Consider the following 21,715-nt stretch of genomic DNA (forward strand, 5'->3'; position numbering starts at 1 on the left):
TTCCCACTTCCTGTCGATTGTACTCTAGTTTATTTGACAGGTGTATATACTAGATTATAACTTATGACTGAGTCAAAATGATAGACTACAGCTTGAGCATAAACTACTTCAAGTCAACTGTGGAACTTATCATCCATAAGTCTGCATGTCAGCCCTCTCTGCCCTCAAATAGAATACACCACAAATCCCATACAGGCAGAAATTCATACAACGTGCTCACAAGCTGTCTGCCTGGTCCAATTGACAACATGAGAAGTGACATTTTACGGTAGCCTAGGACAACATGTACTAGTGACAGCATCCCTGTGTGCGTTCCACTAACATCAGGAGAGAAACACAAACTAATGCTCTGGACCAGAGCTATTGTTAGCTTCATCCATAGAATTAGATAGACAGCGCATCATTGTATCTGTGCCATTATGGCGTCTGTGAGAGTATGGGTAGCGCCTTTGAGGCCACCTCCATTTTGAAGTAGTCCATTTTCTTCTTCTACTACTTCTATGAGTTGGCAAACAAACTGAAAGGATGTACACTGCCATCTGGAGTGTGTTGTTTGAACAGGTATAAAGCCAAGGTTTGGCGATTTACAGCCACCTGCAGTTATGGAATGTTTTATCACACGTATAATTAATTGGCTGATCCCTCCTGATGACCTGGATGGAATCATGTGATCCTTCCTTTTATTTATTTATTTACTCCCCTTTTCTCCCCAATTTTGTGATATCCAATTGCGATCCAATTACGATCTTGTCTCATCGCTGCAACTCCCCAACAGGCTCGGGAGACGCAAAGGTCGAGCCATGCGTCCTCCGAAACATGAACCGCCATACCGCACTTCTCAACACCCGCTCGCTTAACCCGGAAGCCAGCTGCACCAGTGTGTCAGAGGAAACACAGTTCAACTGACGACCGAAGTCAGCCTGCAGGCGCCCAGCCCTCCACAAGGAGTCGCTAAAGCGTGATGAGCCAAGTAAAGCCACCCCGGCCAAACCCTCCCCTAACCCGGACGACGCTGGGCCAATTGTTCGCCGCCCTATGGGACTCCCGGTCATGGCCGGTTGTGACACAGCCTGGGATCGAACCCGGGTCTTGGACCGCTGCGTCACTCGGGAGGCCCCTCTGTGATCCTTCCTTAACCCATTGGAAGTCCCACCCAGTTGACTACTTAAAAATGGTGAAAGTCCTCAATGGCGCCGCCCACGCTAAAACAGGCTTTTGGGCACTAGAGTCCTCTATCTATCTCTATGGGTCACCTGACACGGCCACTGTCTTGTGCTTCTGAATGTCAGATCGGGGGGGGGGGGGTTGCTTTCACTGCTGTCCTTGCTGCTGAATCTGCATCTCAGGCCATATGCCAGTGTTTCAAACCTCTTCTTGGTGACCCACAGTTGTTTCACAATGTTGTAGCCCTGAACTACATCTATAGCTAACCTGATTCACCTAGTCAAGGGCTTGATGATTAGTTGAATCCGGTGTGCTGGCTGTGGAATAGTTCAAATACATGGAACGGCTGGAAGTCCCCAAGGAAAGGTTTGAAAACCCACTGCTCTAGGCTACTAGATAAACGAAACTTCCCTAGAAATGGTTAGAGAGTAGCCTGCTGTTTGAAGTAAAGCCTTCCCATCATATGCAACCCTTTTTGCACAATATGAGTGAGGAGAAATGAACAGGCCAAACACTGTAGAGCAACTCTCTGTACCAAAGTGTCCTTAATAACAATAATAATATGCCATTTAGCAGACGCTTTTATCCAAAGCGACTTACAGACATGCGTGCATACATTTTTGTGTATGGGTGGTCCCGGGGATCGAACCCACTACCCTGGCGTTACAAGCGCCGTGCTCCACCAGCTGAGCTACAGAGGACCATAGCCACTTCAAACTTTAGTTTTTATTTACATTTTGTTGAGTTGTCAACTAACTTGACTTCAATGTGAAATCAACAAAACATGTTACCATGTCATTGGATTTAGGTTAAAAATTGGGTGAAAAAAAAATACAAAATTATGTTGATGACCTTTTTCAAATCCAATCAGTTTTCCACGTTGATTCAACGTCATCACATTTTTAAAAATGAAATGATGTGGAAACAATGTTGATTGAACCAGTTTTTGCCCAGTGGGTAGGGTCTCTCCTAAATGCTGATATGGGTCTCTCCTAAATGATGATATCATGGGTCTCTCCTAAATGGTGATATCATGCGTCTCTCCTAAATGCTGATTTCATGGGTCTCTCCTAAATGCTGATTTCATGGGTCTCTCCTAAAAGATGATATCATGGGGCTTTCCTATATGACGATATCATGGGGAAAATCATGAAACTATAGTGGTAAGAGGGGTAGAAGGTAAAACAAGCTGTTATAGCGGCGATTGGGAGATTCAGCACCACTGATGTGGACAGCGGCAGAATCTGAATCCCGACTTCATCACCACAGCGCTGTGGACAGCGGCAGAATCTGAATCCCGACTTCATCCCCACAGCGCTGTGGACAGCGGCAGAATCTGAATCCCGACTTCATCACCACAGCGCGGTGGACAGCGACCGTCTGGACCCATTTGCTTCCTTTCATACAGTGTCTGTGGAAAGGCTGCTACGCTAACTTCACTATTCACTTGACATTTTAGTCATTTAGCAGATCCACTCTTATCTAGAGCGACTTGCAGTTAGCGCATTCATCTTAATGTAGCTGGGTAAGACAACCACATACCATTGTCATAGCCTAGGAGGTAAATATTGGACTCAGTAAACCCACTGTCAGCAGTCAGCAGTCAGTAGTCAGCAGTCAGTAGTCAGTGCTAGTGAGAAAAGACAAGTGGTAGTTAGTGCAAGAAATGCAAGGGTGTTAATTGTTTTGTTTGATGTTTTATTCGAGATACTTCCACTAGGTGGCAGTGGCTATTAGATATTGGGCATCTATTGCACTGTGTTTTTAGGATATGCTGCGTAAAACGGGCATATTTCATATGCACAGAAATGTGGAGTTGTTCCCTTGCCTCCAGCCACTGGCAGTCAGTACTGTTCGGTACTCCTCACTGTCGCGCCAAATAAAAGGTGCCCTGCATTAATTTAATTGTGACGTTATTGGCCCCTGAAAGGATACATTAGCTTACACGTGAATGTCAACGAGGTAAAGGGATAAGGAGAAGAATATGAGGAAATAATCGCGCTGGTTGAAGAGCTTTTAAGAGACTGCAACCAAAAGATCTCCGGGAGTGGAGTCGACGTGGATAGGCTATTTGAACAGAATACCGTCAAGGTAAGGGCACGCTGTTACACTATTGTTTGTATATCTATATGTATGCATTACATTATAAAATGACTTGCAGGAGTTGTATGTTGAGACTGAAAGACAAGACGTTTGATATCAGCTGAAAAACCCGCTCCCGCCCAGCCCAAGAGGTCTTTTACTGCTGTCAAGACGCACCTGGAATAACACGGGATCTGTCTCTTTTTTTTTTTTTTGACAGCGAATATGTTTTGGGAAAATTTAAAAGAGTATAATACAGTTAGAACAAGTTTTGACTAATGTTGCCATTACGGCAATGTACAGCTTGAATGAATCAACAGTGGCAGGGAGAGGCGACAGGGGGAAGGCGGAGAGAGGTGGGACAAAGTAAAGAACATGTTACTATTTTGTGTTCTGCTGTAGTAAAATAAAGAGAGAGGAGCGAGATTAATTCTAATTCTGGCGCACGGGCGCAGCTGAGGGAGTACGCAAGTAACCGGTGATGACACAACCGGGGCCCTGGTGTTTGTGTGTGCGTGCGTGTGCGTGTGTGTCTGTGCCTGTGTGTGAGAGAGTGTGTGTAAACCAGCAGTCAGTGGTGTAAAGTAACTAAGTAAAAATACTTTGAATAATTTTGGGGGTTTCTGTACATTATTTACTATTTATATATATTTTTTGACAACTTTTACTTTATTACATTCCTAAATAAAATAATGTACTTTTTACTTCCATACATTTCCCCTGACACCCAAAAGTACTCGTCACATTTCCATTGCTCAGGCAGGACAGCAATATGGTCCAATTCAAGCAGCTATCAATATAACGCGTTGTCATCCCTACTGCCTCTGGTGGACTCAAATGCTGCATTTGTAAATTACGTCTGAGTGTTCGAACGTGCCCCTGGCTGTCCATACATACAAAATCGTGCCTTGTGCTTTACTTAATATACGGAATTTGATATATAGTATTTACTTTTAACTTTGACTAAAGTATGACGATTGAGTACTTTTTCCACCACTGTACTTAAGTACATTTAAAACCAGACACTTTTACTCAAGTTGTATTTTACTGGGTGAATTTCACTTTTACCGGAGTTATTCTCTATTAAAGGTATCTTTACTTTGGCCGAAGTAGGACAGTTGAGTACTTTTTCCACCACTGTACATAAGTACATTTAAAACCAGACACTTTTACTCAAGTAGTATTTTACTGGGTGACTTTCACTTTTACCGGAGTTATTCTCTATTAAAGGTATCTTTACTTTGACCGAAGTAGGACAGTTGAGTCGTTTTCCCACCAGCAGATGGAGATGATCTGGATAGGACTGTGTCTTCAGCTTCTCCTCTGCCAGACATGGGCCCTGTCTTCATATCATCACTTAGACCACATGCTCAATGCTCAAACAGGTAAGACTGCAGTGTGTGTGTGTGTGTGAGGAGGTGTCACTCTGACCGTTGTTACGTAACTCAACACGCACTCTAGGATATGCTCATACACACCCTTCACTTATCCAGCATGTGTTTGGAGTTTCCATGATTCCTCTTAAATGGTCGTCTGTCATTGGTTCTGCCATGTGTCTGTCAGCCCTCAGGTCCTTGGATGAGCCAATGAGGTTTGACCCCTGCTGTCTCCTGGCCCCTCCCCCACCCCCACTCTTCCCTCCACCTCCCCTGAGGCGAGGGACTCTGGTGAGGTTAAACACACACAACACACACACACACACACACACACACACACACACACACACACACACACACACACACACACACAACACACACACACACACACACACACACACACACACACACACACACACACACACACACACACACACACACACACACACACACACACACACACACACACACACACACACACACACACACACACACACACACACACACACACACACACACACACACACACACACACACACACACACACACACACCCACACACACACACACACACACACACACACACACACACACACACACACACACACACACACACACACACACACACACACACACACACACACACACACACACACACACACACACACACACACACACACACACACACACACACACACACACACACACACACACACAGCCCTAGTTTCTACTATTCCATTATGACTAGTGACTTTGTTTATCCATTTGTTCCACTGCAGTACACACACACGGTTCCCCTGCAGTACACACGGTTCCCCTGCAGTACACACGGTTCCACTGCAGTACACACGGTTCCCCTGCAGTACACACGGTTCCACTGCAGTACACACGGTTCCCTGCAGTACACACGGTTCCACTGCAGTACACACGGTTCCCTGCAGTACACACGGTTCCACTGCAGTACACACGGTTCCCCTGCAGTACACACGGTTCCCCTGCAGTACACACGGTTCCCCTGCAGTACACACGGTTCCCTGCAGTACACACGGTTCCCCTGCAGTACACACGGTTCCCTGCAGTACACGGTTCCCCTGCAGTACACACGGTTCCCCTGCAGTACACACGGTTCCCCTGCAGTACACACGGTTCCCCTGCAGTACACACGGTTCCACTGCAGTACACGGTTCCACTGCAGTACACACGGTTCCCCCTGCAGTAACACGGTTCCACTGCAGTACACACGGTTCCACTGCAGTACACACGGTTCCACTGCAGTACACACGGTTCCCCTGCAGTACACACGGTTCCCCTGCAGTACACACGGTTCCACTGCAGTACACACGGTTCCCCTGCAGTACACACGGTTCCCCTGCAGTACACACGGTTCCACTGCAGTACACACGGTTCCACTGCAGTACACACGGTTCCCCTGCAGTACACACGGTTCCACTGCAGTACACACGGTTCCACTGCAGTACACACGGTTCCACTGCAGTACACACGGTTCCCCTGCAGTACACACGGTTCCACTGCAGTACACACGGTTCCACTGCAGTACACACGGTTCCCTGCAGTACACACGGTTCCACTGCAGTACACACGGTTCCCCTGCAGTACACACGGTTCCCTGCAGTACACACGGTTCCCCTGCAGTACACACGGTTCCCTGCAGTACACACGGTTCCACTGCAGTACACACGGTTCCCCTGCAGTACACACACACGGTTCCCCTGCAGTACACACGGTTCCCCTGCAGTACACACGGTTCCCCTGCAGTACACACGGTTCCCCTGCAGTACACACGGTTCTGTTAGGCCTACTGCTGCTAGGTAGCTCTCTCTCTGCTCTCCCCCTCCCCTCTGTCTGTCCTTGATTGCAGGAGTGAAGTCTGGTGTGCGGGAGTCAGGGTTCCAGCTGCAGCTCATTCACCATAATCACCTCAGCCTTTAAGACCCGGTCAAACTTTCCACTCATCGTCAGATCATAGTCAAGACAACCATGTTAGTCTCGCTGCCGACTCAACCTGTCTGTTTTCGCTCTTGTGTTTTTTGGACTGGTTATTTACTTTTTCTCCTGTGCCACAGATATTTGGAACCTGACTCCTGCCTCCGCTTCACTCCTGCCACCACCATCCTGCTCTCCACTATCGGGCCTCTCCTTTGGACTCACCACGGACACTAGGACATTACGGTACCACACCTGCCCTGACCTGGATCTGTACCCTCCCTGTAACCTGGACTTGCTCTTCCCCATTTATTGGAAACCTGGACTATTGAACATTATAATAAACCTGTTAAAACTTCTCTGGCTTGGTGTACTTGTCTGCATTTGGGTTCTATCCAGTTAAATCATAACAGTATGATCTGACCAACATGAACCCAGCAGACAGTAGCTCGGATACCACCCCAGAGTGCACTCAAATTTGGACTGCCATAGCCAATCAGGGCATTTTACTTGGCCAACATGATACCCTGTTTAAAACGATTGCTGAGGACAGTCAGGTGCTGCTTAATCAGGTTCAATTACTCTCCAATCAAGTATCTGCCCTTACTACCCCTTCAGCCCAGATCAGAGAGCCTTTTGTTCCTGCTCCAGAGCGCTATGACGGGAACATGGGAACCTGTGGCGATTTTTTGACTCAATGCTCGTTAGTGTTTGAACAACAGCCCCTCACCTACGCCTCAGAAAGAGCCCGTATTGCCTACCTTATCAACTCTACTAGCGGTTCCGCTCGTGCCTGGGGATCCGCGGTCTGGGAGAGTCAGTCGGACATTTGCAACGCTTACGTTGCCTTCACCACGGAGATGAGGAAGGTTTTTGACCACCCCGCACGAGGCAAGGAGGCTGCGAAACGGCTGTTTTCTCTTCGGCAGGGGGCTCGTAGTGTGGCGGAGATGGCAGTGGAGTTTCGGACTTTAGCAGCAGTGAGTGGTTGGAATGACGAGGCATTACAAGGAGTGTTCATCAATGCTTTGTCTGAGACCTTAAAAGATGAATTGGTGTCATATGATGAATCGCCTACGCTGGATAATCTTATTTCACTCACTATCAGGTTGGATAATCGGATTCGGGGAGCGCCGCCGGGAGAGGAGTGTTAGTTCCAAGCAACCTGTCTGTCATCAACAGACTCCTCCCTGCATCGTCTCTACGGAGAGAGCCGTGTCTTCCCGAGTCGATACGAGGAGGACTGAACCCGGAAGCCATGGAGGTGGGTCGTGCACGGTTGTCCTCAGAGGAGCGTGCACGTCGTATTCAGGCTCGGGTCTGCCTGTATTGTGGAGAAGCTGGTCATTTCGTTCCTTCCTGCCCAGTTCGTCCCGGGGAAAAGGGCCGGCTCATCATTTATGGGAGAAGTTTTGGTGAGCCGAGCAGCGGATTCTTCCTCTTCTCCCCGCATTCTGCTCCAGGCATCCCTCCAGTGGCAGTCCCAGAATTTCTCTGTTAGTGCGCTGATTGACTCTGGTGCCGACGTAAAGCTTTTGGATAGAGAGTGGGCTCAACAAATGGATTTGGAGACTGTTCCTATGGACTGTCCGCTGCAGGCTAAGGGTCTAAATGGACAATTGTTGACCCGCATTACCCATCAGACTGTTCCTGTTTGTCTTAGAGTGTCGGGAAATCATCAGGAGAACATTCAATTCCATATTATCGACTGCCCACAGACTCCCCTGGTCCTTGGTATCCCCTGGCTCATAAAACACAATCCACACATTGATTGGGTGACAGGTAGCATTGTTTCATGGAGCACTTTTTGTCATGTGAATTGTTTGTGTTCTGCTCAGACTCCTGCCAGTACTGTGCCTCAACCTCCACTGGAGTCCATGGATCTTTCCGCTGTTCCTGACGTGTATCATGACCTGGCATCCGTTTTCTGCAAACACAGAGCTACTTCTCTTCCTCCTCACCGGCCTTACGACTGCGCCATTGACCTCCAGCCAGGAGCCCCGCTCCCCAGCAGTCGCCTGTACAATCTCTCCCGGCCGGAGACGGAGGCTATGGAGAACTACATTCGGGACTCCTTGGCGGCAGGTATTATGCGTCCTTCCTCGTCACCTGTAGGAGCGGGATTCTTTTTTGTTGCTAAGAAGGATAAGACCCTCAGACCCTGTATTGATTACCGTGGACTTAACAACATCACCATTAAGAACAAGTATTCTCTGCCTTTGATTAATTCTGCTTTTCCCCTCCTTCATGGTGCTACCATCTTTACGAAACTGGATCTACGAAATGCGTATCACCTGGTGCGCATTCGTAAGGGGTGATGAATGGAAGACTGCCTTCAACACACCCTTGGGACATTTTGAGTATCGGGTTATGCCTTTTGGGTTGTCTAATGCCCCTGCTGTTTTTCAGGCACTAGTCAATGATGTCCTTCGGGACATGTTGAATCGGTTTGTTTTTGTCTATCTGGATGATATCTTGATTTTCTCAGAGTCCTCCCAGGAACATGAACTGCATGTGCGCCAGGTGTTGCAAAGGTTGTTGGAGAACAAACTGTTTGTGAAGATGGAGAAATGTGAATTTCATGTGTCTGAGACCTCTTTTTGGGTTACATCATAGCTCAGGGGGAGCTGCGGATGGACCCAGCTAAGATCTCTGCTGTCACGGACTGGCCAGCTCCCTCTACCCGCAAACAACTTCAACGATTCCTGGGGTTTGCGAACTTCTATAGGAGGTTCATCAAGGACTACAGCCGCATTGCGGCGCCACTCACCGCTCTCACCTCCATCTCACGACCGTTCGCTTGGAATGAAGGGGGCCGAATCAGCGTTCGAAGAACTGAAACATCGCTTCGCCTCGGCTCCCATTCTGATGCAGCCGGACCCCGACCGCCAGTTTGTCGTGGAGGTGGATGCATCCGACACTGGGGTAGGTGCAGTGTTGTCACAACGTTCTCCTGAAGATAACAAACTGCATCCCTGTGCTTTTCTCTCAAGGAAACTTTCTCAGGCAGAGAGGAATTATGATGTTGGAAATCGTGAACTGCTCGCCGTTAAGCTGGCTCTCGAGGAGTGGCGACATTGGTTGGAGGGGGCGGAACAACCCTTCATCGTTTGGACGGATCATAAGAATCTGGCTTACCTCCAGTCAGCGAAGCAGCTCAACCCCCGTCAAGCCAGGTGGGCACTATTTTTTGGGAGATTCAATTTTTCTCTGTCTTACCGTCCTGGGTCACGCAACGTCAAGCCTGACGCCCTGTCTCGTGTTCATTCGGCTGTTGATACTGGTAGTAACCCTGAACCCATTTTGCCTCCTACCTGCAGTATTGCAGTCATCACATGTGACATCGAGGGGATTGTTAGACAGGCTCAACATCAGCAAGCTGACCCTGGGAGGGGTCCTCCTAACCGGATGTTTGTCCCTGAGTCTGCTCGCTCCCAGGTACTTCAGTGGGCTCACTCGTCTCCCCTTACCTGTCACCCTGGAGTTTCGCGGACCCTTGACTTTGTGCGACGGAAGTTCTGGTGGGCCACGATGGAGGCGGACACTCGAGCCTTCATTGCTGCTTGTACGGTATGTGCACGAAGTAAAAACTCCACCCAGGCCAGCGCTGGTCATCTACGACCTCTACCTATACCCAGCCGGCCCTGGTCGCATATCGCTATGGATTTTGTCACTGGACTTCCCCCCTCATCTGGTAAGACTGTCATTCTTACGGTGATTGATCGTTTTTCTAAGTTCGCTCATTTTTTGGGCCTACCTAAACTGCCCACTGCCAGAGAGACGGCTGATATTTTGGTTGAACATGTGTTCCGCTCTCATGGTCTACCCACGGATATTGTCTCTGACAGGGGTCCCCAGTTTGTCTCCCAGGTGTGGAAAGCTTTCTGTAAAGCTTTGGGCATTACATCCAGCCTGTCCTCTGGATATCACCCCCAGACCAACGGGCAAGCCGAGAGAGCGAACCAGGAGATGGAGACCGCTCTTCGCTGTGTCACTGGGTCTAACCCTGGGTCATGGAGCTCCATGCTCCCCTGGGTGGAATATGCTCATAACACCTTGACTAACGCTTCCTCTGGTTTGTCTCCTTTTCTGTGTGCTCTGGGTTATCAACCTCCCCTGTTCCCTTCCCAAGAGAGGGAACTTGCGGTACCCTCGGTGCAGTCCCACATGCGCCGCTGCTTCAAGGTCTGGAGGAAGGCCAGGGTAGCTCTGTCCCGAGCTTCGGCGTACATGCAGAGGCAAGCCAACCGTCACCGGTCCCAGGCTCCCGGTTACTCTCCTGGTCAAGAGGTATGGCTGAAGTCACGGGACCTTCCATTGAAGGTGGAGTCTAAGAAGATGGCGCCTCGTTTTATAGGACCGTTCAAGATACTGTCTATTGTTAACCCCTGCGCGGTTAAGCTACAGCTTCCTGCCTCCCCTACGGGTTCATTCCACCTTTCATGTTTCCCAGATTAAGCCTGTGTCGGTTAGCCCTTTGTGCCCGCCCTCTCGTCCCCCTCCTCCGCCCAAGATCGTGGGTGGGGGTCCGGTCTACACTGTCCGGCGACTTCTGGATGTTCGCCGCCGAGGTCGTGGTTTCCAGTACCTGGTGGATTGGGAGGGTTATGGTCCCGAGGAACGTTCCTGGGTGCCCAGGAGCTTCATTGTGGATCCTGATCTGGTCCGAGAGTTTCATAGGTTACATCCCGATAAACCCCGTCGGCCGCCAGGTGGCGTCCGTAGAGGGGGGTACTGTTAGGCCTACTGCTGCTAGGTAGCTCTCTCTCTGCTCTCCCCCTCCCCTCTGTCTGTCCTTGATTGCAGGAGTGAAGTCTGGTGTGCGGGAGTCAGGGTTCCAGCTGCAGCTCATTCACCATAATCACCTCAGCCTTTAAGACCCGGTCAAACTTTCCACTCATCGTCAGATCATAGTCAAGACAACCATGTTAGTCTCGCTGCCGACTCAACCTGTCTGTTTTCGCTCTTGTGTTTTTTGGACTGGTTATTTACTTTTTCTCCTGTGCCACAGATATTTGGAACCTGACTCCTGCCTCCGCTTCACTCCTGCCACCACCATCCTGCTCTCCACTATCGGGCCTCTCCTTTGGACTCACCACGGACACTAGGACATTACGGTACCACACCTGCCCTGACCTGGATCTGTACCCTCCCTGTAACCTGGACTTGCTCTTCCCCATTTATTGGAAACCTGGACTATTGAACATTATAATAAACCTGTTAAAACTTCTCTGGCTTGGTGTACTTGTCTGCATTTGGGTTCTATCCAGTTAAATCATAACAGGTTCCCTGCAGTACACACGGTTCCCCTGCAGTACACACGGTTCCCTGCAGTACACACGGTTCCCCTGCAGTACACACACACGGTTCCCTGCAGTACACACGGTTCCCCTGCAGTACACACGGTTCCCCTGCAGTACACACGGTTCCCCTGCAGTACACACGGTTCCCTGCAGTACACACGGTTCCCCTGCAGTACACACGGTTCCCCTGCAGTACACACGGTTCCCCTGCAGTACACACCAGTGGCGGTCGGTGCCGTTTAAGATGAGGGAGGACGATTTCATTTTTTTCATGATTATGGCCTTATTTCTATTACAGCATATTGGATGACTGTCATTCATATTCCATTCACCCAGTTCAATGTAACATTGATAGGTTTAGGCTACTACATGATACTCTAATGTTCCCTATACCCATCATGAGGTTGCTACAACCTAGCCTATGAGTGAAAGTTTACAACGTAGGTGCACACAGATCGAGAGACAATTTTGAGGTGACAGACAGTGACACATGGACAGACAGTGACACATTCAATGCCGCCTTGCACACTCATGCCTGCATCTAGCTGATACAGGGTGTAATCATTAGTCCAACAGTTGCAAACGAGAGTTTCTATTGGACAAATTCAGGTATGTTTATCCCCGTTTTGTTCCGTTTGCTTCCGTTTAAGAAACGTTTTTCAACAGAATCGGCGGAATGAATACACCCCTGATCACGCGTAAACACTCTCATAACAGCCACGTTGCATTCCTTCTCTTCCATTCGCTTGTGGACTTCAATGCACAACACATCAGCTGTATGTGACCAGGCAAAAAAAGCTTTCCAAGCCAAACCATGTCATAACCGCTACACACAGCCTACATCGTTGTCACCATATTAGCTAAAGTAACGTCCAAGTCAACATAGCTAATAGAATAGATGGATGACGGATCACCACCTCAAGCTGAACCTCGGCAAGACGGAGCTGCTCTTCCTCCCGGGGAAGGACTGCCCGTTCCATGATCTCGCCATCACGGTTGACAACTCCGTTGTGTCCTCCTCCCAGAGTGCGAAGAGCCTTGGCGTGACCCTGGACAACACCTTGTCGTTCTCCGCTAACATCAAGGTGGTGACCCGATCCTGTAGGTTCATGCTCTACAACGTTCGGAGAGTACGACCCTGCCTTACACAGGAAGCGGCACAGGTCCTAATCCAGGCACTTGTCATCTCCCGTCTGGATTACTGCAACTCGCTGTTGGCTGGGCTCCCTGCCTGTGCCATTAAACCCCTACAACTCATCCAGAATGCCGCAGCCCGTCTGGTGTTCAACCTTCCCAAGTTCTCTCACGTCACCCCGCTCCTCCGCACACTCCACTGGCTTCCAGTTGAAGCTCGCATCTGCTACAAGTCCATGGTGCTTGCCTACGGAGCTGTGAGGGGAACGGCACCTCCGTACCTTCAGGCTCTGATCAGTCCCTACACCCAAACGAGGGCACTGCGTTCATCCACCTCTGGCCTGCTGGCTCCCCTACCTCTGCGGAAGCATAGTTCCCGCTCAGCCCAGTCAAAACTGTTCGCTGCTCTGGCACCCCAATGGTGGAACAAGCTCCCTCACGACGCCAGGACAGCGGAGTCACTCACCACCTTCCGGAGACATTTGAAACCCCACCTCTTTAAGGAATACCTGGGATAGGATAAAGTAATCCTCCAACCCCCCCCCCCAAAAAAAAAAAATAATAATAATAATAATAATAATAACATTGTAAAGTGGTTATCCCACTGGCTAAAAGGTGAATGCACCTATTTGTAAGTCGCTCTGGATAAGAGCGTCTGCTAAATGACGTAAATGTAAATGTAAATGTAACTAACGCGTTAGTAAACCCGCTACAATCAAGCAGTAACATTACAGTGGATAGTCAGTAAGCAGTTATACCGGCGGGCCCCGGTGGCAATAAATTAGTAAAACCAAAACCTTACCTTGACTGGAAGAGTTCCAGTGTTGTGTTGGATAGTCATAGCCAGCTAGCTAAAATAGCACCCCTCTGTTTGAGCAGGGTGTTTCAGTAGGCTAAACTAGCTAGCTGCATTTGCTAGCTAAGTGAAACTGAAAGTGAAAAACAAATGACGAAATCTCTCAATTTCTCTCTTGTTTCTCCTTTGCAAGAAATTAATTTGTTCAAAACTGTTCAACTATTGCCTTTCTCTCTTTGAGTCTGCTACTCACCACATTTTATACACTGCAGTGCTAGCTAACTGTAGCTTATTTTACATTACATTTTAGTCATTTAGCAGACGCTCTTATCCAGAGCGACTAACAGTTTAGTGAGTGCAAACATTATTTATTTTTTCATACTGGCCCCCCGTGGGAAACGAACCCACAACCCTGTCGTTGCAAACGCCATGCTCTCCCAACTGAGCTACATCCCTGCCGGCCATTCCCTCCCCATCCCTGGGTCCCATGGGTCTCCCGGTCGCGGCCAGCTACGACAGAGCCTGGATTCGAACCAGGATCTCTAGTGACACAGCGATGCAGTGCCTTAGACCACTGCACCACTCTCTGATCCTTTGATTGGTTGGACAACATGTCAGTTCATGCTGCAAGAGCTCTGATAGGTTGGAGGATGGGTTGGAGGATGTCCTCCAGAAGTTGTTATAATTACAGTGTAAGTCTATGGAAGGGGGTGAGAACCATGAGCCTCCTTGTATTGACGTCAATGTACCCAGAGGAGGACGGAAGCTAGCTGTCCTCTGGCTACACCATGGTGCTACCCTACAGAGTGCTGTTGAGGCTACTGTAGACCTTCATTGCAAGATAGTGTGTTTTAATCAGGTATTTGTGATTATATTTAGTATAGTTTTATCTAAAAAGGATAACTTTTTTTTTTATTACAATTTTTTATGAAATTCACTGAGGAGGATGGTCCTCCCCTTCCTCCTCTGAGGAGCCGCCAATGGTACACAGACATGTTTCCCTGCAGTACACAGACACATGTTTCCCTGCAGTACACAGACACATGTTTCCCTGCAGTACACAGACACATGTTTCCCTGCAGTACACAGACATGTTTCCCTGCAGTACACACACATGTTTCCCTGCAGTACACAGACACATGTTTCCCTGCAGTACACAGACACATGTTTCCCTGCAGTACACAGACATGTTTCCCTGCAGGACACAGACACACGTTTCCCTGCAGGACACAGACACATGTTTCCCTGCAGTACACAGACACATGTTTCCCTACAGTACACAGACATGTTTCCCTGCAGTACACATACATGTTTCCCTGCAGTACACATACATGTTTCCCTGCAGTACACAGACATGTTTCCCTGCAGTACACACACATGTTTCCCTGCAGGACACAGACACATGTTTCCCTGCAGGACACAGACACATGTTTCCCTGCAGTACACAGACACATGTTTCCCTGCAGTACACAGACACATGTTTCCCTGCAGTACACAGACACATGTTTCCCTACGGTACACAGACATGTTTCCCTGCAGTACACAGACACATGTTTCCCTGCAGTACACATAAATGTTTCCCTGCAGTACACAGACATGTTTCCCTGCAGTACACACACATGTTTCCCTGCAGTACACACACATGTTTCCCTGCAGTACACAGACATGTTTCCCTGCAGTACACAGACACATGTTTCCCTACAGTACACAGACATATGTTTCCCTGCTGTACACAGACACACGTTTCCCTGCAGTACACAGACATGTTTCCCTGCAGTACACACACACATGTTTCCCTGCAGTACACACACATGTTTCCCTGCAGTACACAGACATGTTTCCCTGCAGTACACAGACACATGTTTCCCTACAGTACACAGACATATGTTTCCCTGCTGTACACAGACACACGTTTCCCTGCAGTACACAGACATGTTTCCCTGCAGTACACAGACACATGTTTCCCTGCAGTACACAGACACATGTGTCCCTGCAGTACACAGACACATGTTTCCCTGCAGTACACAGACACATGTTTCCCTGCAGTACACAGACATGTTTCCCTGCAGTACACAGACATGTTTCCCTGCAGTACACAGACATGTTTCCCTGCAGTACACAGACATGTTTCCCTGCAGTACACAGACATGTTTCCCTGCAGTACACAGACACATGTTTCCCTGCAGTACACACACCATAACTTGTGATGAGTAACCTTGTCTGAGACCTGAAGACTGTTATCTTCCAGAGCCTTTAGGCTTTAGCTCGCATTATTGAGGCACACAAACAGCTCATGTTTGATACCCATTCAGTCAGACACTGTTACATAACTTGTGTTTGAAGGTTGACTACCCAGTGATAGAGGGAGGAGGAGGAGGAGGAGGAGGAGGAGGAGAGGAGGAAGAGTATAAACACCTGCCTGTGACCCCTGGATGTAAACCAGGACCCCAGGGACCCCAGGGACCGGAGGTGTGTGTGTCTGTGTCTCTGTGTGTGAGTTTGTTTGTCTGTGTGTGTGTGTGTGTGTGTGTGTCTGTGTGTGTGTTTGTTTTTCTGTGTGTGCGTGTGTGTGTGTGTCTGTGTGTATGTGTGTGAGTTTTTTGTCTGTGTGTGTGTGTGTGTGTGTGTCTCTGTGTGTGTGTTTGTTTGTCTGTGTGTGCGTGTGTGTGTGTCTGTGTGTATGTGTGTGTGTTTGTCTCTCTCTGTGTGTGTGTGTGTGTGTGTGTGTGTGTGTGTGTGTGTGTGTGTGTGTCTGTGTGTGTGTGTGTGTGTGTGTCTGTGTCTCTGAGTGTGAGTTTGTTTGTCTGTCTGTGTGTGTGTGTGTGTGTGTGTGTGTGTGTCTCTGTGTGTCTCTGTGTGTGTTTGTCTGTGTGTGCGTGTGTGTGTGTGTGTGTGTGTGTGTGTGTCTGTGTGTATGTGTGTGTGTGTGTGTGTGTGTGTGTCTGTGTTTGTCTGTGTTTGTGTGTGTGTTTGTCTCTCTCTGTGTGTGTGTGTGTGTGTGTGTGTGTGTGTGTGTGTGTGTGTGTGTGTGTGTGTGTGTGTATGTGTGTGTGTGTGTGTGTTTGTCTCTCTGTATGTGTGTGTGTGTGTGTGTTTGTCTCTCTGTGTGTGTGTGTGTGTCATTATAACTGTGTGAGGTGTATATTCATTGTTTTTTCAGGGTCCCAGTGGAATGGCAGGAATTAGTGGACCAAAGGGAGACAAGGTGAATATGTTGTGTGTCTGTGTTTGTGTGTATACCAGGGTTTCGGTAATAGCCGGCTTTTAAATACACTGAACAAAAATATAAACGCAACATGCAACAATTTTACAGTTACAGTTCATATACAGTGCATTCGGAAAGTATTCAGACCCTTTGACTTTTTCCACACTTTGTTACGTTACAGCCTTATTCTAAAAATGGATTAAAGAGTTTTCTTCCCTCATCAATCTAAAACAGGTTTTTAGAAATGTTTGCAAATATATAAAAACAAAATACTGAAATAGTACATTTACATAAGTATTCAGACCCTTTACTCAGTACTTTGTTGAAGCACCTTTGGCAGCGATTACAGCCTCGAGTATTCTTGGGTATGACACTACAAGCTTGGCACACCTGTATTTGGGGAGTTTCTCCCATTCTTCTCTGCAGATCCTCTCAAGCTCTGTCAGGTTGGATGGGGAGCGTCGCTGCAAAGCTATTTTCAGGTCTCTCCAGAGATGTTCGATCGTGTTCAAGTCCGGACTACGGCTGGGCCACTCAAGGACATTCAGAGACTTATCCCGAAGCCACTCCTGCGTTGTCTTGGCTGTGTGTTTAGGCTTGTTGTCCTGTTGAAAGGTGAACCTTCGCCCCAGTCTGAGGTCCTGAGCGCTTTGGAGCAGGTTTTCATCAAGGATCTCTCTGTACTTTGCTCCGTCCATCTTTCCCTCGATCCTGACTAGTCTTCCAGTCCCTGCCGCTGAAAAAGATCCCCCCAGCATGATGCTGCCACCACCATGCTTCACCGTAGGGATGGCGGCAGGTTTCCTCCAGACGTGACGCTTGGCATTCAGGCCAAAGAGTTCAATCTTGGTTTCATCAGACCAGAGAATCTTGTTTCTCATGGTCTGAGAGTCCATTAGGTGCCTTTTGGCAAACTCCAAGCGGGCTCTCATGTGCCTTTTACTGAGGAGTGGCTACCGTCTGGCCACTCTACCATAAAGGCCTGATTGGTGGAGTGCTGCAGAGATAGTTGTCCTTCTGGAAGTTTATCCCATCTCCACAGAGGAACTCTGGAGCTCTGTCAGAGTGACCATCGGGTTCTTGGTCACCTCCCTGAACAAAGCCTTTCTCCCCTGATTGCTCCGTTTGGCCGGACGGCCAGCTCTAGGAAGAGTCTTAGTGGTTCCAAACTTCTTCCATTTAAGAATGATGGAGGCCACTGTTTTCTTGGGGACATTCAATGCTGCAGAATTTTGTTGGTACCCTTCCCCAGATCTGTGCCTCAACACAATCCTGTCTCGGCGCTCTACGGACAATTCCTTCGACCTCAAGGCTTGGTTTTTGCTCTGACATGCACTGTCAACTGTGGGACCTTATATAGACAGGTGTGTGCCTTTCCAAATCATGTCCAATCAATTGAATTTACCACAGGTGGACTCCAATCAAGTTATAGAAACATCTCAAGGATGATCAATGGAAACAGGATGCACCTGAGCTCAATTTCGAGTCTCATAGCAAAGGGTCTTAATACTTATGTAAATACGTTTTTTTTTTTTTTTTTTATACATTTGCTAAAATTTCAAAAAACCTGTTTTGTCATTATGGGATATTGTGTGTAGATCTATGAGGATTTTTTATTTTATTTTATTTTAGAATAAGGATGTAAGTGGCCATCGAAGGTGAACATTTTCCCACTGAAGTCGGTTAAGACGCCGAACTGCAGTCAGGTCAAGACCCTGGTGAGGACGACGAGCACACAGATGAGCTTTCATCAGACGGTTTCTGACAGTTAGTGCAGAAATTCTTCGGTTGTGCAAACCCAAAGTTTAATCAGCTGTCCAGGTGGCTGGTCTCAGACGATCCCGCAGGAAGCTGTGCTGCTCACTAACAGGGATGGAAACAAAGTTGTGCACAACATTTGAGAGAAATAAGCTTTTTTTGTGGGTGTCAGCTTCCTGCCTCCTGTTTGTCTCCGGGCCTCTAGAGGTCATCTGTGTTCCCCTCTGCCTTAGTTCTTCCTCGTGTGTCCTAATTAGCTTGATCCAGGTCACCTGTGCCTTGTTTCCCCTTGTGTATTTTAGCTGTGTGTTTTCCCCTTGTTTCTCACTTGGTTATTGAGTCCTGGCTATGTGTCTCCTGCTTTGTTCCACCGTGTCTTTCCAAGTAAGGTTTTCTAAGTTATCTTTAGTTTGTTTTTCTCCCCTCGTGGAGTTATTTTGTTTTGCCTCCTGTTTTGTTAACATACCTCTTTCTGAGAAGAACTTTTGTTGGACTATTTGTGAATGGCGAAGAACCTTTGTTTTTACATTAAATCTACTGGCCTGGAGTATTGCCTTGGGTGTTTCATTTGGGTCCTACTACACCTCCTCTGTGGCTAAGGGGTATTACCCCCAGCTCTCCACATCTGAGACCGGAGTTCTAGCACGGCTTGTGACAGAATAACCAAGACCAATCATGGACCCAGAAACACTCAGTTCCCAGGACCTGTTGGCGGTGATCACTCGACATGAGGCTTCTTTCCAGCGCCATGAAGCCGTTCTCAGCCGACAAGAGGAGCTGATGGCTAGACATTCTCAACTCCTGGCCGAAATGATGAGTTCCCTTCACCAGCTCTTTGAACGCCTCCTTGGTCCTCTCCCTTCCCCCAGGTCACCTCCCAGTGACGACAGGCCTTCTCGGTTGGCGGAGCCCCGACTACCACCTCCCAAGCCCTTTTCTGGGGATCCAAACTCTTGCCAGGGTTTCCTCACCCAATGCTCCCTCACCTTCGAGCTCCAATCCTCAAGTTTTCCCACAGACCGTTCCAAGATTGCCTACATCATTACCCTTCTTTCAGACAAGGCGCTCGCCTGGGCCTCTGCGGTGTGGCAGTCCCAGGAGGCCTGTTGTGATTCCCACGCTGCATTTGTAGAAGAGTTCAAGCGGGTGTTCGATCATCCTGTCAGTGGGCGGGGAGGCTTCCAAGCGCCTACTGTCTCTCCGTCAGGGCTCCCGAAGCACGGCAGATTTCGCCATTGATTTTCGGACCATAGCAGCAAGGAGCGGATGGAATGATGAAGCGCTGAGGGTCTGCTTTCAGGGGAGGGTTATCTGAGCCCCTTCAAGATGAGTTAGCCACCCGAGAACCAGCTGGAGATCTCGAGTCCCTCATAGCCTTGGCCATCCGCCTGGACAATCGTCTAAGAGAGCGGAGAACGGCTCGCCGCCAGGTGTCTCAGTCCCAAGTTCCTCGGAGCAGCTCTGTTTCTCCTGTTTGGACTCCGTCATTCAGAGCTTCCCCGGCTCCTGAACTGCTCCAGGATTCCCCGGAGAGCATGCAGTTAGGCCGTTCCAGGCTTTCTCCCAATGAAAGGGAACGTCGCATGAGGGAGCGTCGGTGCCTCTACTGCGGGGTTGCCGGCCACTTCCGATCCACTTGCCCCGAGCTTTCGGGAAACGCCAGTCCCCGCCCAGCTACAGGAGGGCTGTGATGGGGAGAATTAGAGCTCCTCCTACTAACGCTGTCCTGGCTATTCCAGCCATTCTGTCCTGGGAGGGCCACCAGCATCGGGTCCAGGCTATGATCGATTCCGGTGCTGCAGGTGATTTCCTGGATGTAACCTTGGCTAAGGAACTTAAGATCCCTACCCAACTACTTCCTCATCCCCAGGCAGTTACAGCCTTAGATGGCAGACCTCTGGAACCAGGAAAGGTTACAGAGGCGACTCAGTCCCTGCGACCTACCATCTCTCAACACCAGCAGGAGGAAACCTTCTATCTCATTGACTCTCCCGAGTATCCTATTATCCTGGGTCACCCTTGGCTATGCAGACATAATCCCCAGATCGACTGGCCTACTGGCACCATTCTAAGCTGGGGTCCCACTTGCCAACTCACCTGCATGCTTCAGAGTCCCTCAGCCCCTAGTACCCAGTTTCAAGAGTCTGTTGACGTCTCCCTAGTCCCCAGTGTTTACCATCGGTTCAAGGCTGTGTTCAGCAAGGCCCGGGCTACTTCCTTACCGCCTCATCGCACGTATGACTGTGCCATTGATCTACTCCCTGGGTGCTGCCCTCCTAGAGGTCGGATCTTTTCCTTGTCCTCCCCGAGCACGCAGCTATGGACACCTACATTAAGGAGTCCTTGGCAGCCGGCCTCATCCATGCCTCTACTTCCCCGGCTGGGGCGGGCTTCTTTTTGTTGAAAAGAAGGACGGGGGTCTTAGGCCTTGTATTGATTACCGGGGACTCAACAAGATCACGGTTCGGAATCGATATCCTCTTCCTCTCATGGCCACTGCTTTTGAGCTGCTTCAAGGGGCTTCCATTTTTTCTAAACTGGATCTCCGCAATGCTTACCATCTCGTGCGGATCCGGCAAGGTGATCGAATGGAAGACGGCGTTCAACACGCCCACGGGGCACTATGAATATCGGGTGATGCCGTTCGGGCTCACCAATGCCCCCGCAGTATTCCAAGCCCTGATTAATGATGTTCTCCGGGATATGCTTAATCTGTTCGTCTTCGTGTACCTGGACGATATCCTCATCTTCTCGAGGTCACTGAAGGAGCATGAGGGGCATGTTAGCTGGGTTCTCCAGAGGCTCCTTGACAATCACCTCTATGTTAAACCTGAGAAGTGTGAATTTCATGTTTCTCAGACTCAGTTTCTCGGGTTTATTGTCACTCCCGGGCACCTAGAGATGGATCCCAAGAAGGTCGAAGCGGTCCGCAGCTGGCCCACACCTGCCACGGT

General features: G+C 49.0%; 1 protein-coding gene and 1 long non-coding RNA gene across 2 annotated transcripts in view; both read left to right on the forward strand.

The window, feature by feature from the left end:
* Positions 1-2,814: 2,814 nt before the first annotated feature.
* LOC121557188 lies at positions 2,815-4,909 on the forward strand. The gene is made up of 3 exons (XR_005998325.2): positions 2,815-3,255; positions 4,477-4,631; positions 4,810-4,909. It is a non-coding gene; the product is annotated as an uncharacterized LOC121557188 (long non-coding RNA).
* Positions 4,910-16,198: 11,289 nt separating this feature from the next.
* The window catches only part of LOC121557199 (acetylcholinesterase collagenic tail peptide), a 39,654-nt gene continuing 34,137 nt past the window's right edge, over positions 16,199-21,715 (forward strand). The window contains exons 1-2 of the mRNA XM_045206865.1: positions 16,199-16,267; positions 16,959-17,003. Coding sequence (XP_045062800.1) covers positions 16,971-17,003 — 33 coding nt within the window. The 5' untranslated portion in view covers positions 16,199-16,267; positions 16,959-16,970. The remainder of the gene's footprint in view (positions 16,268-16,958; positions 17,004-21,715) is intronic.

This window comes from Coregonus clupeaformis, chromosome 24 (assembly GCF_020615455.1).
Source record: "Coregonus clupeaformis isolate EN_2021a chromosome 24, ASM2061545v1, whole genome shotgun sequence".
Taxonomy (NCBI): domain Eukaryota; kingdom Metazoa; phylum Chordata; class Actinopteri; order Salmoniformes; family Salmonidae; genus Coregonus; species Coregonus clupeaformis.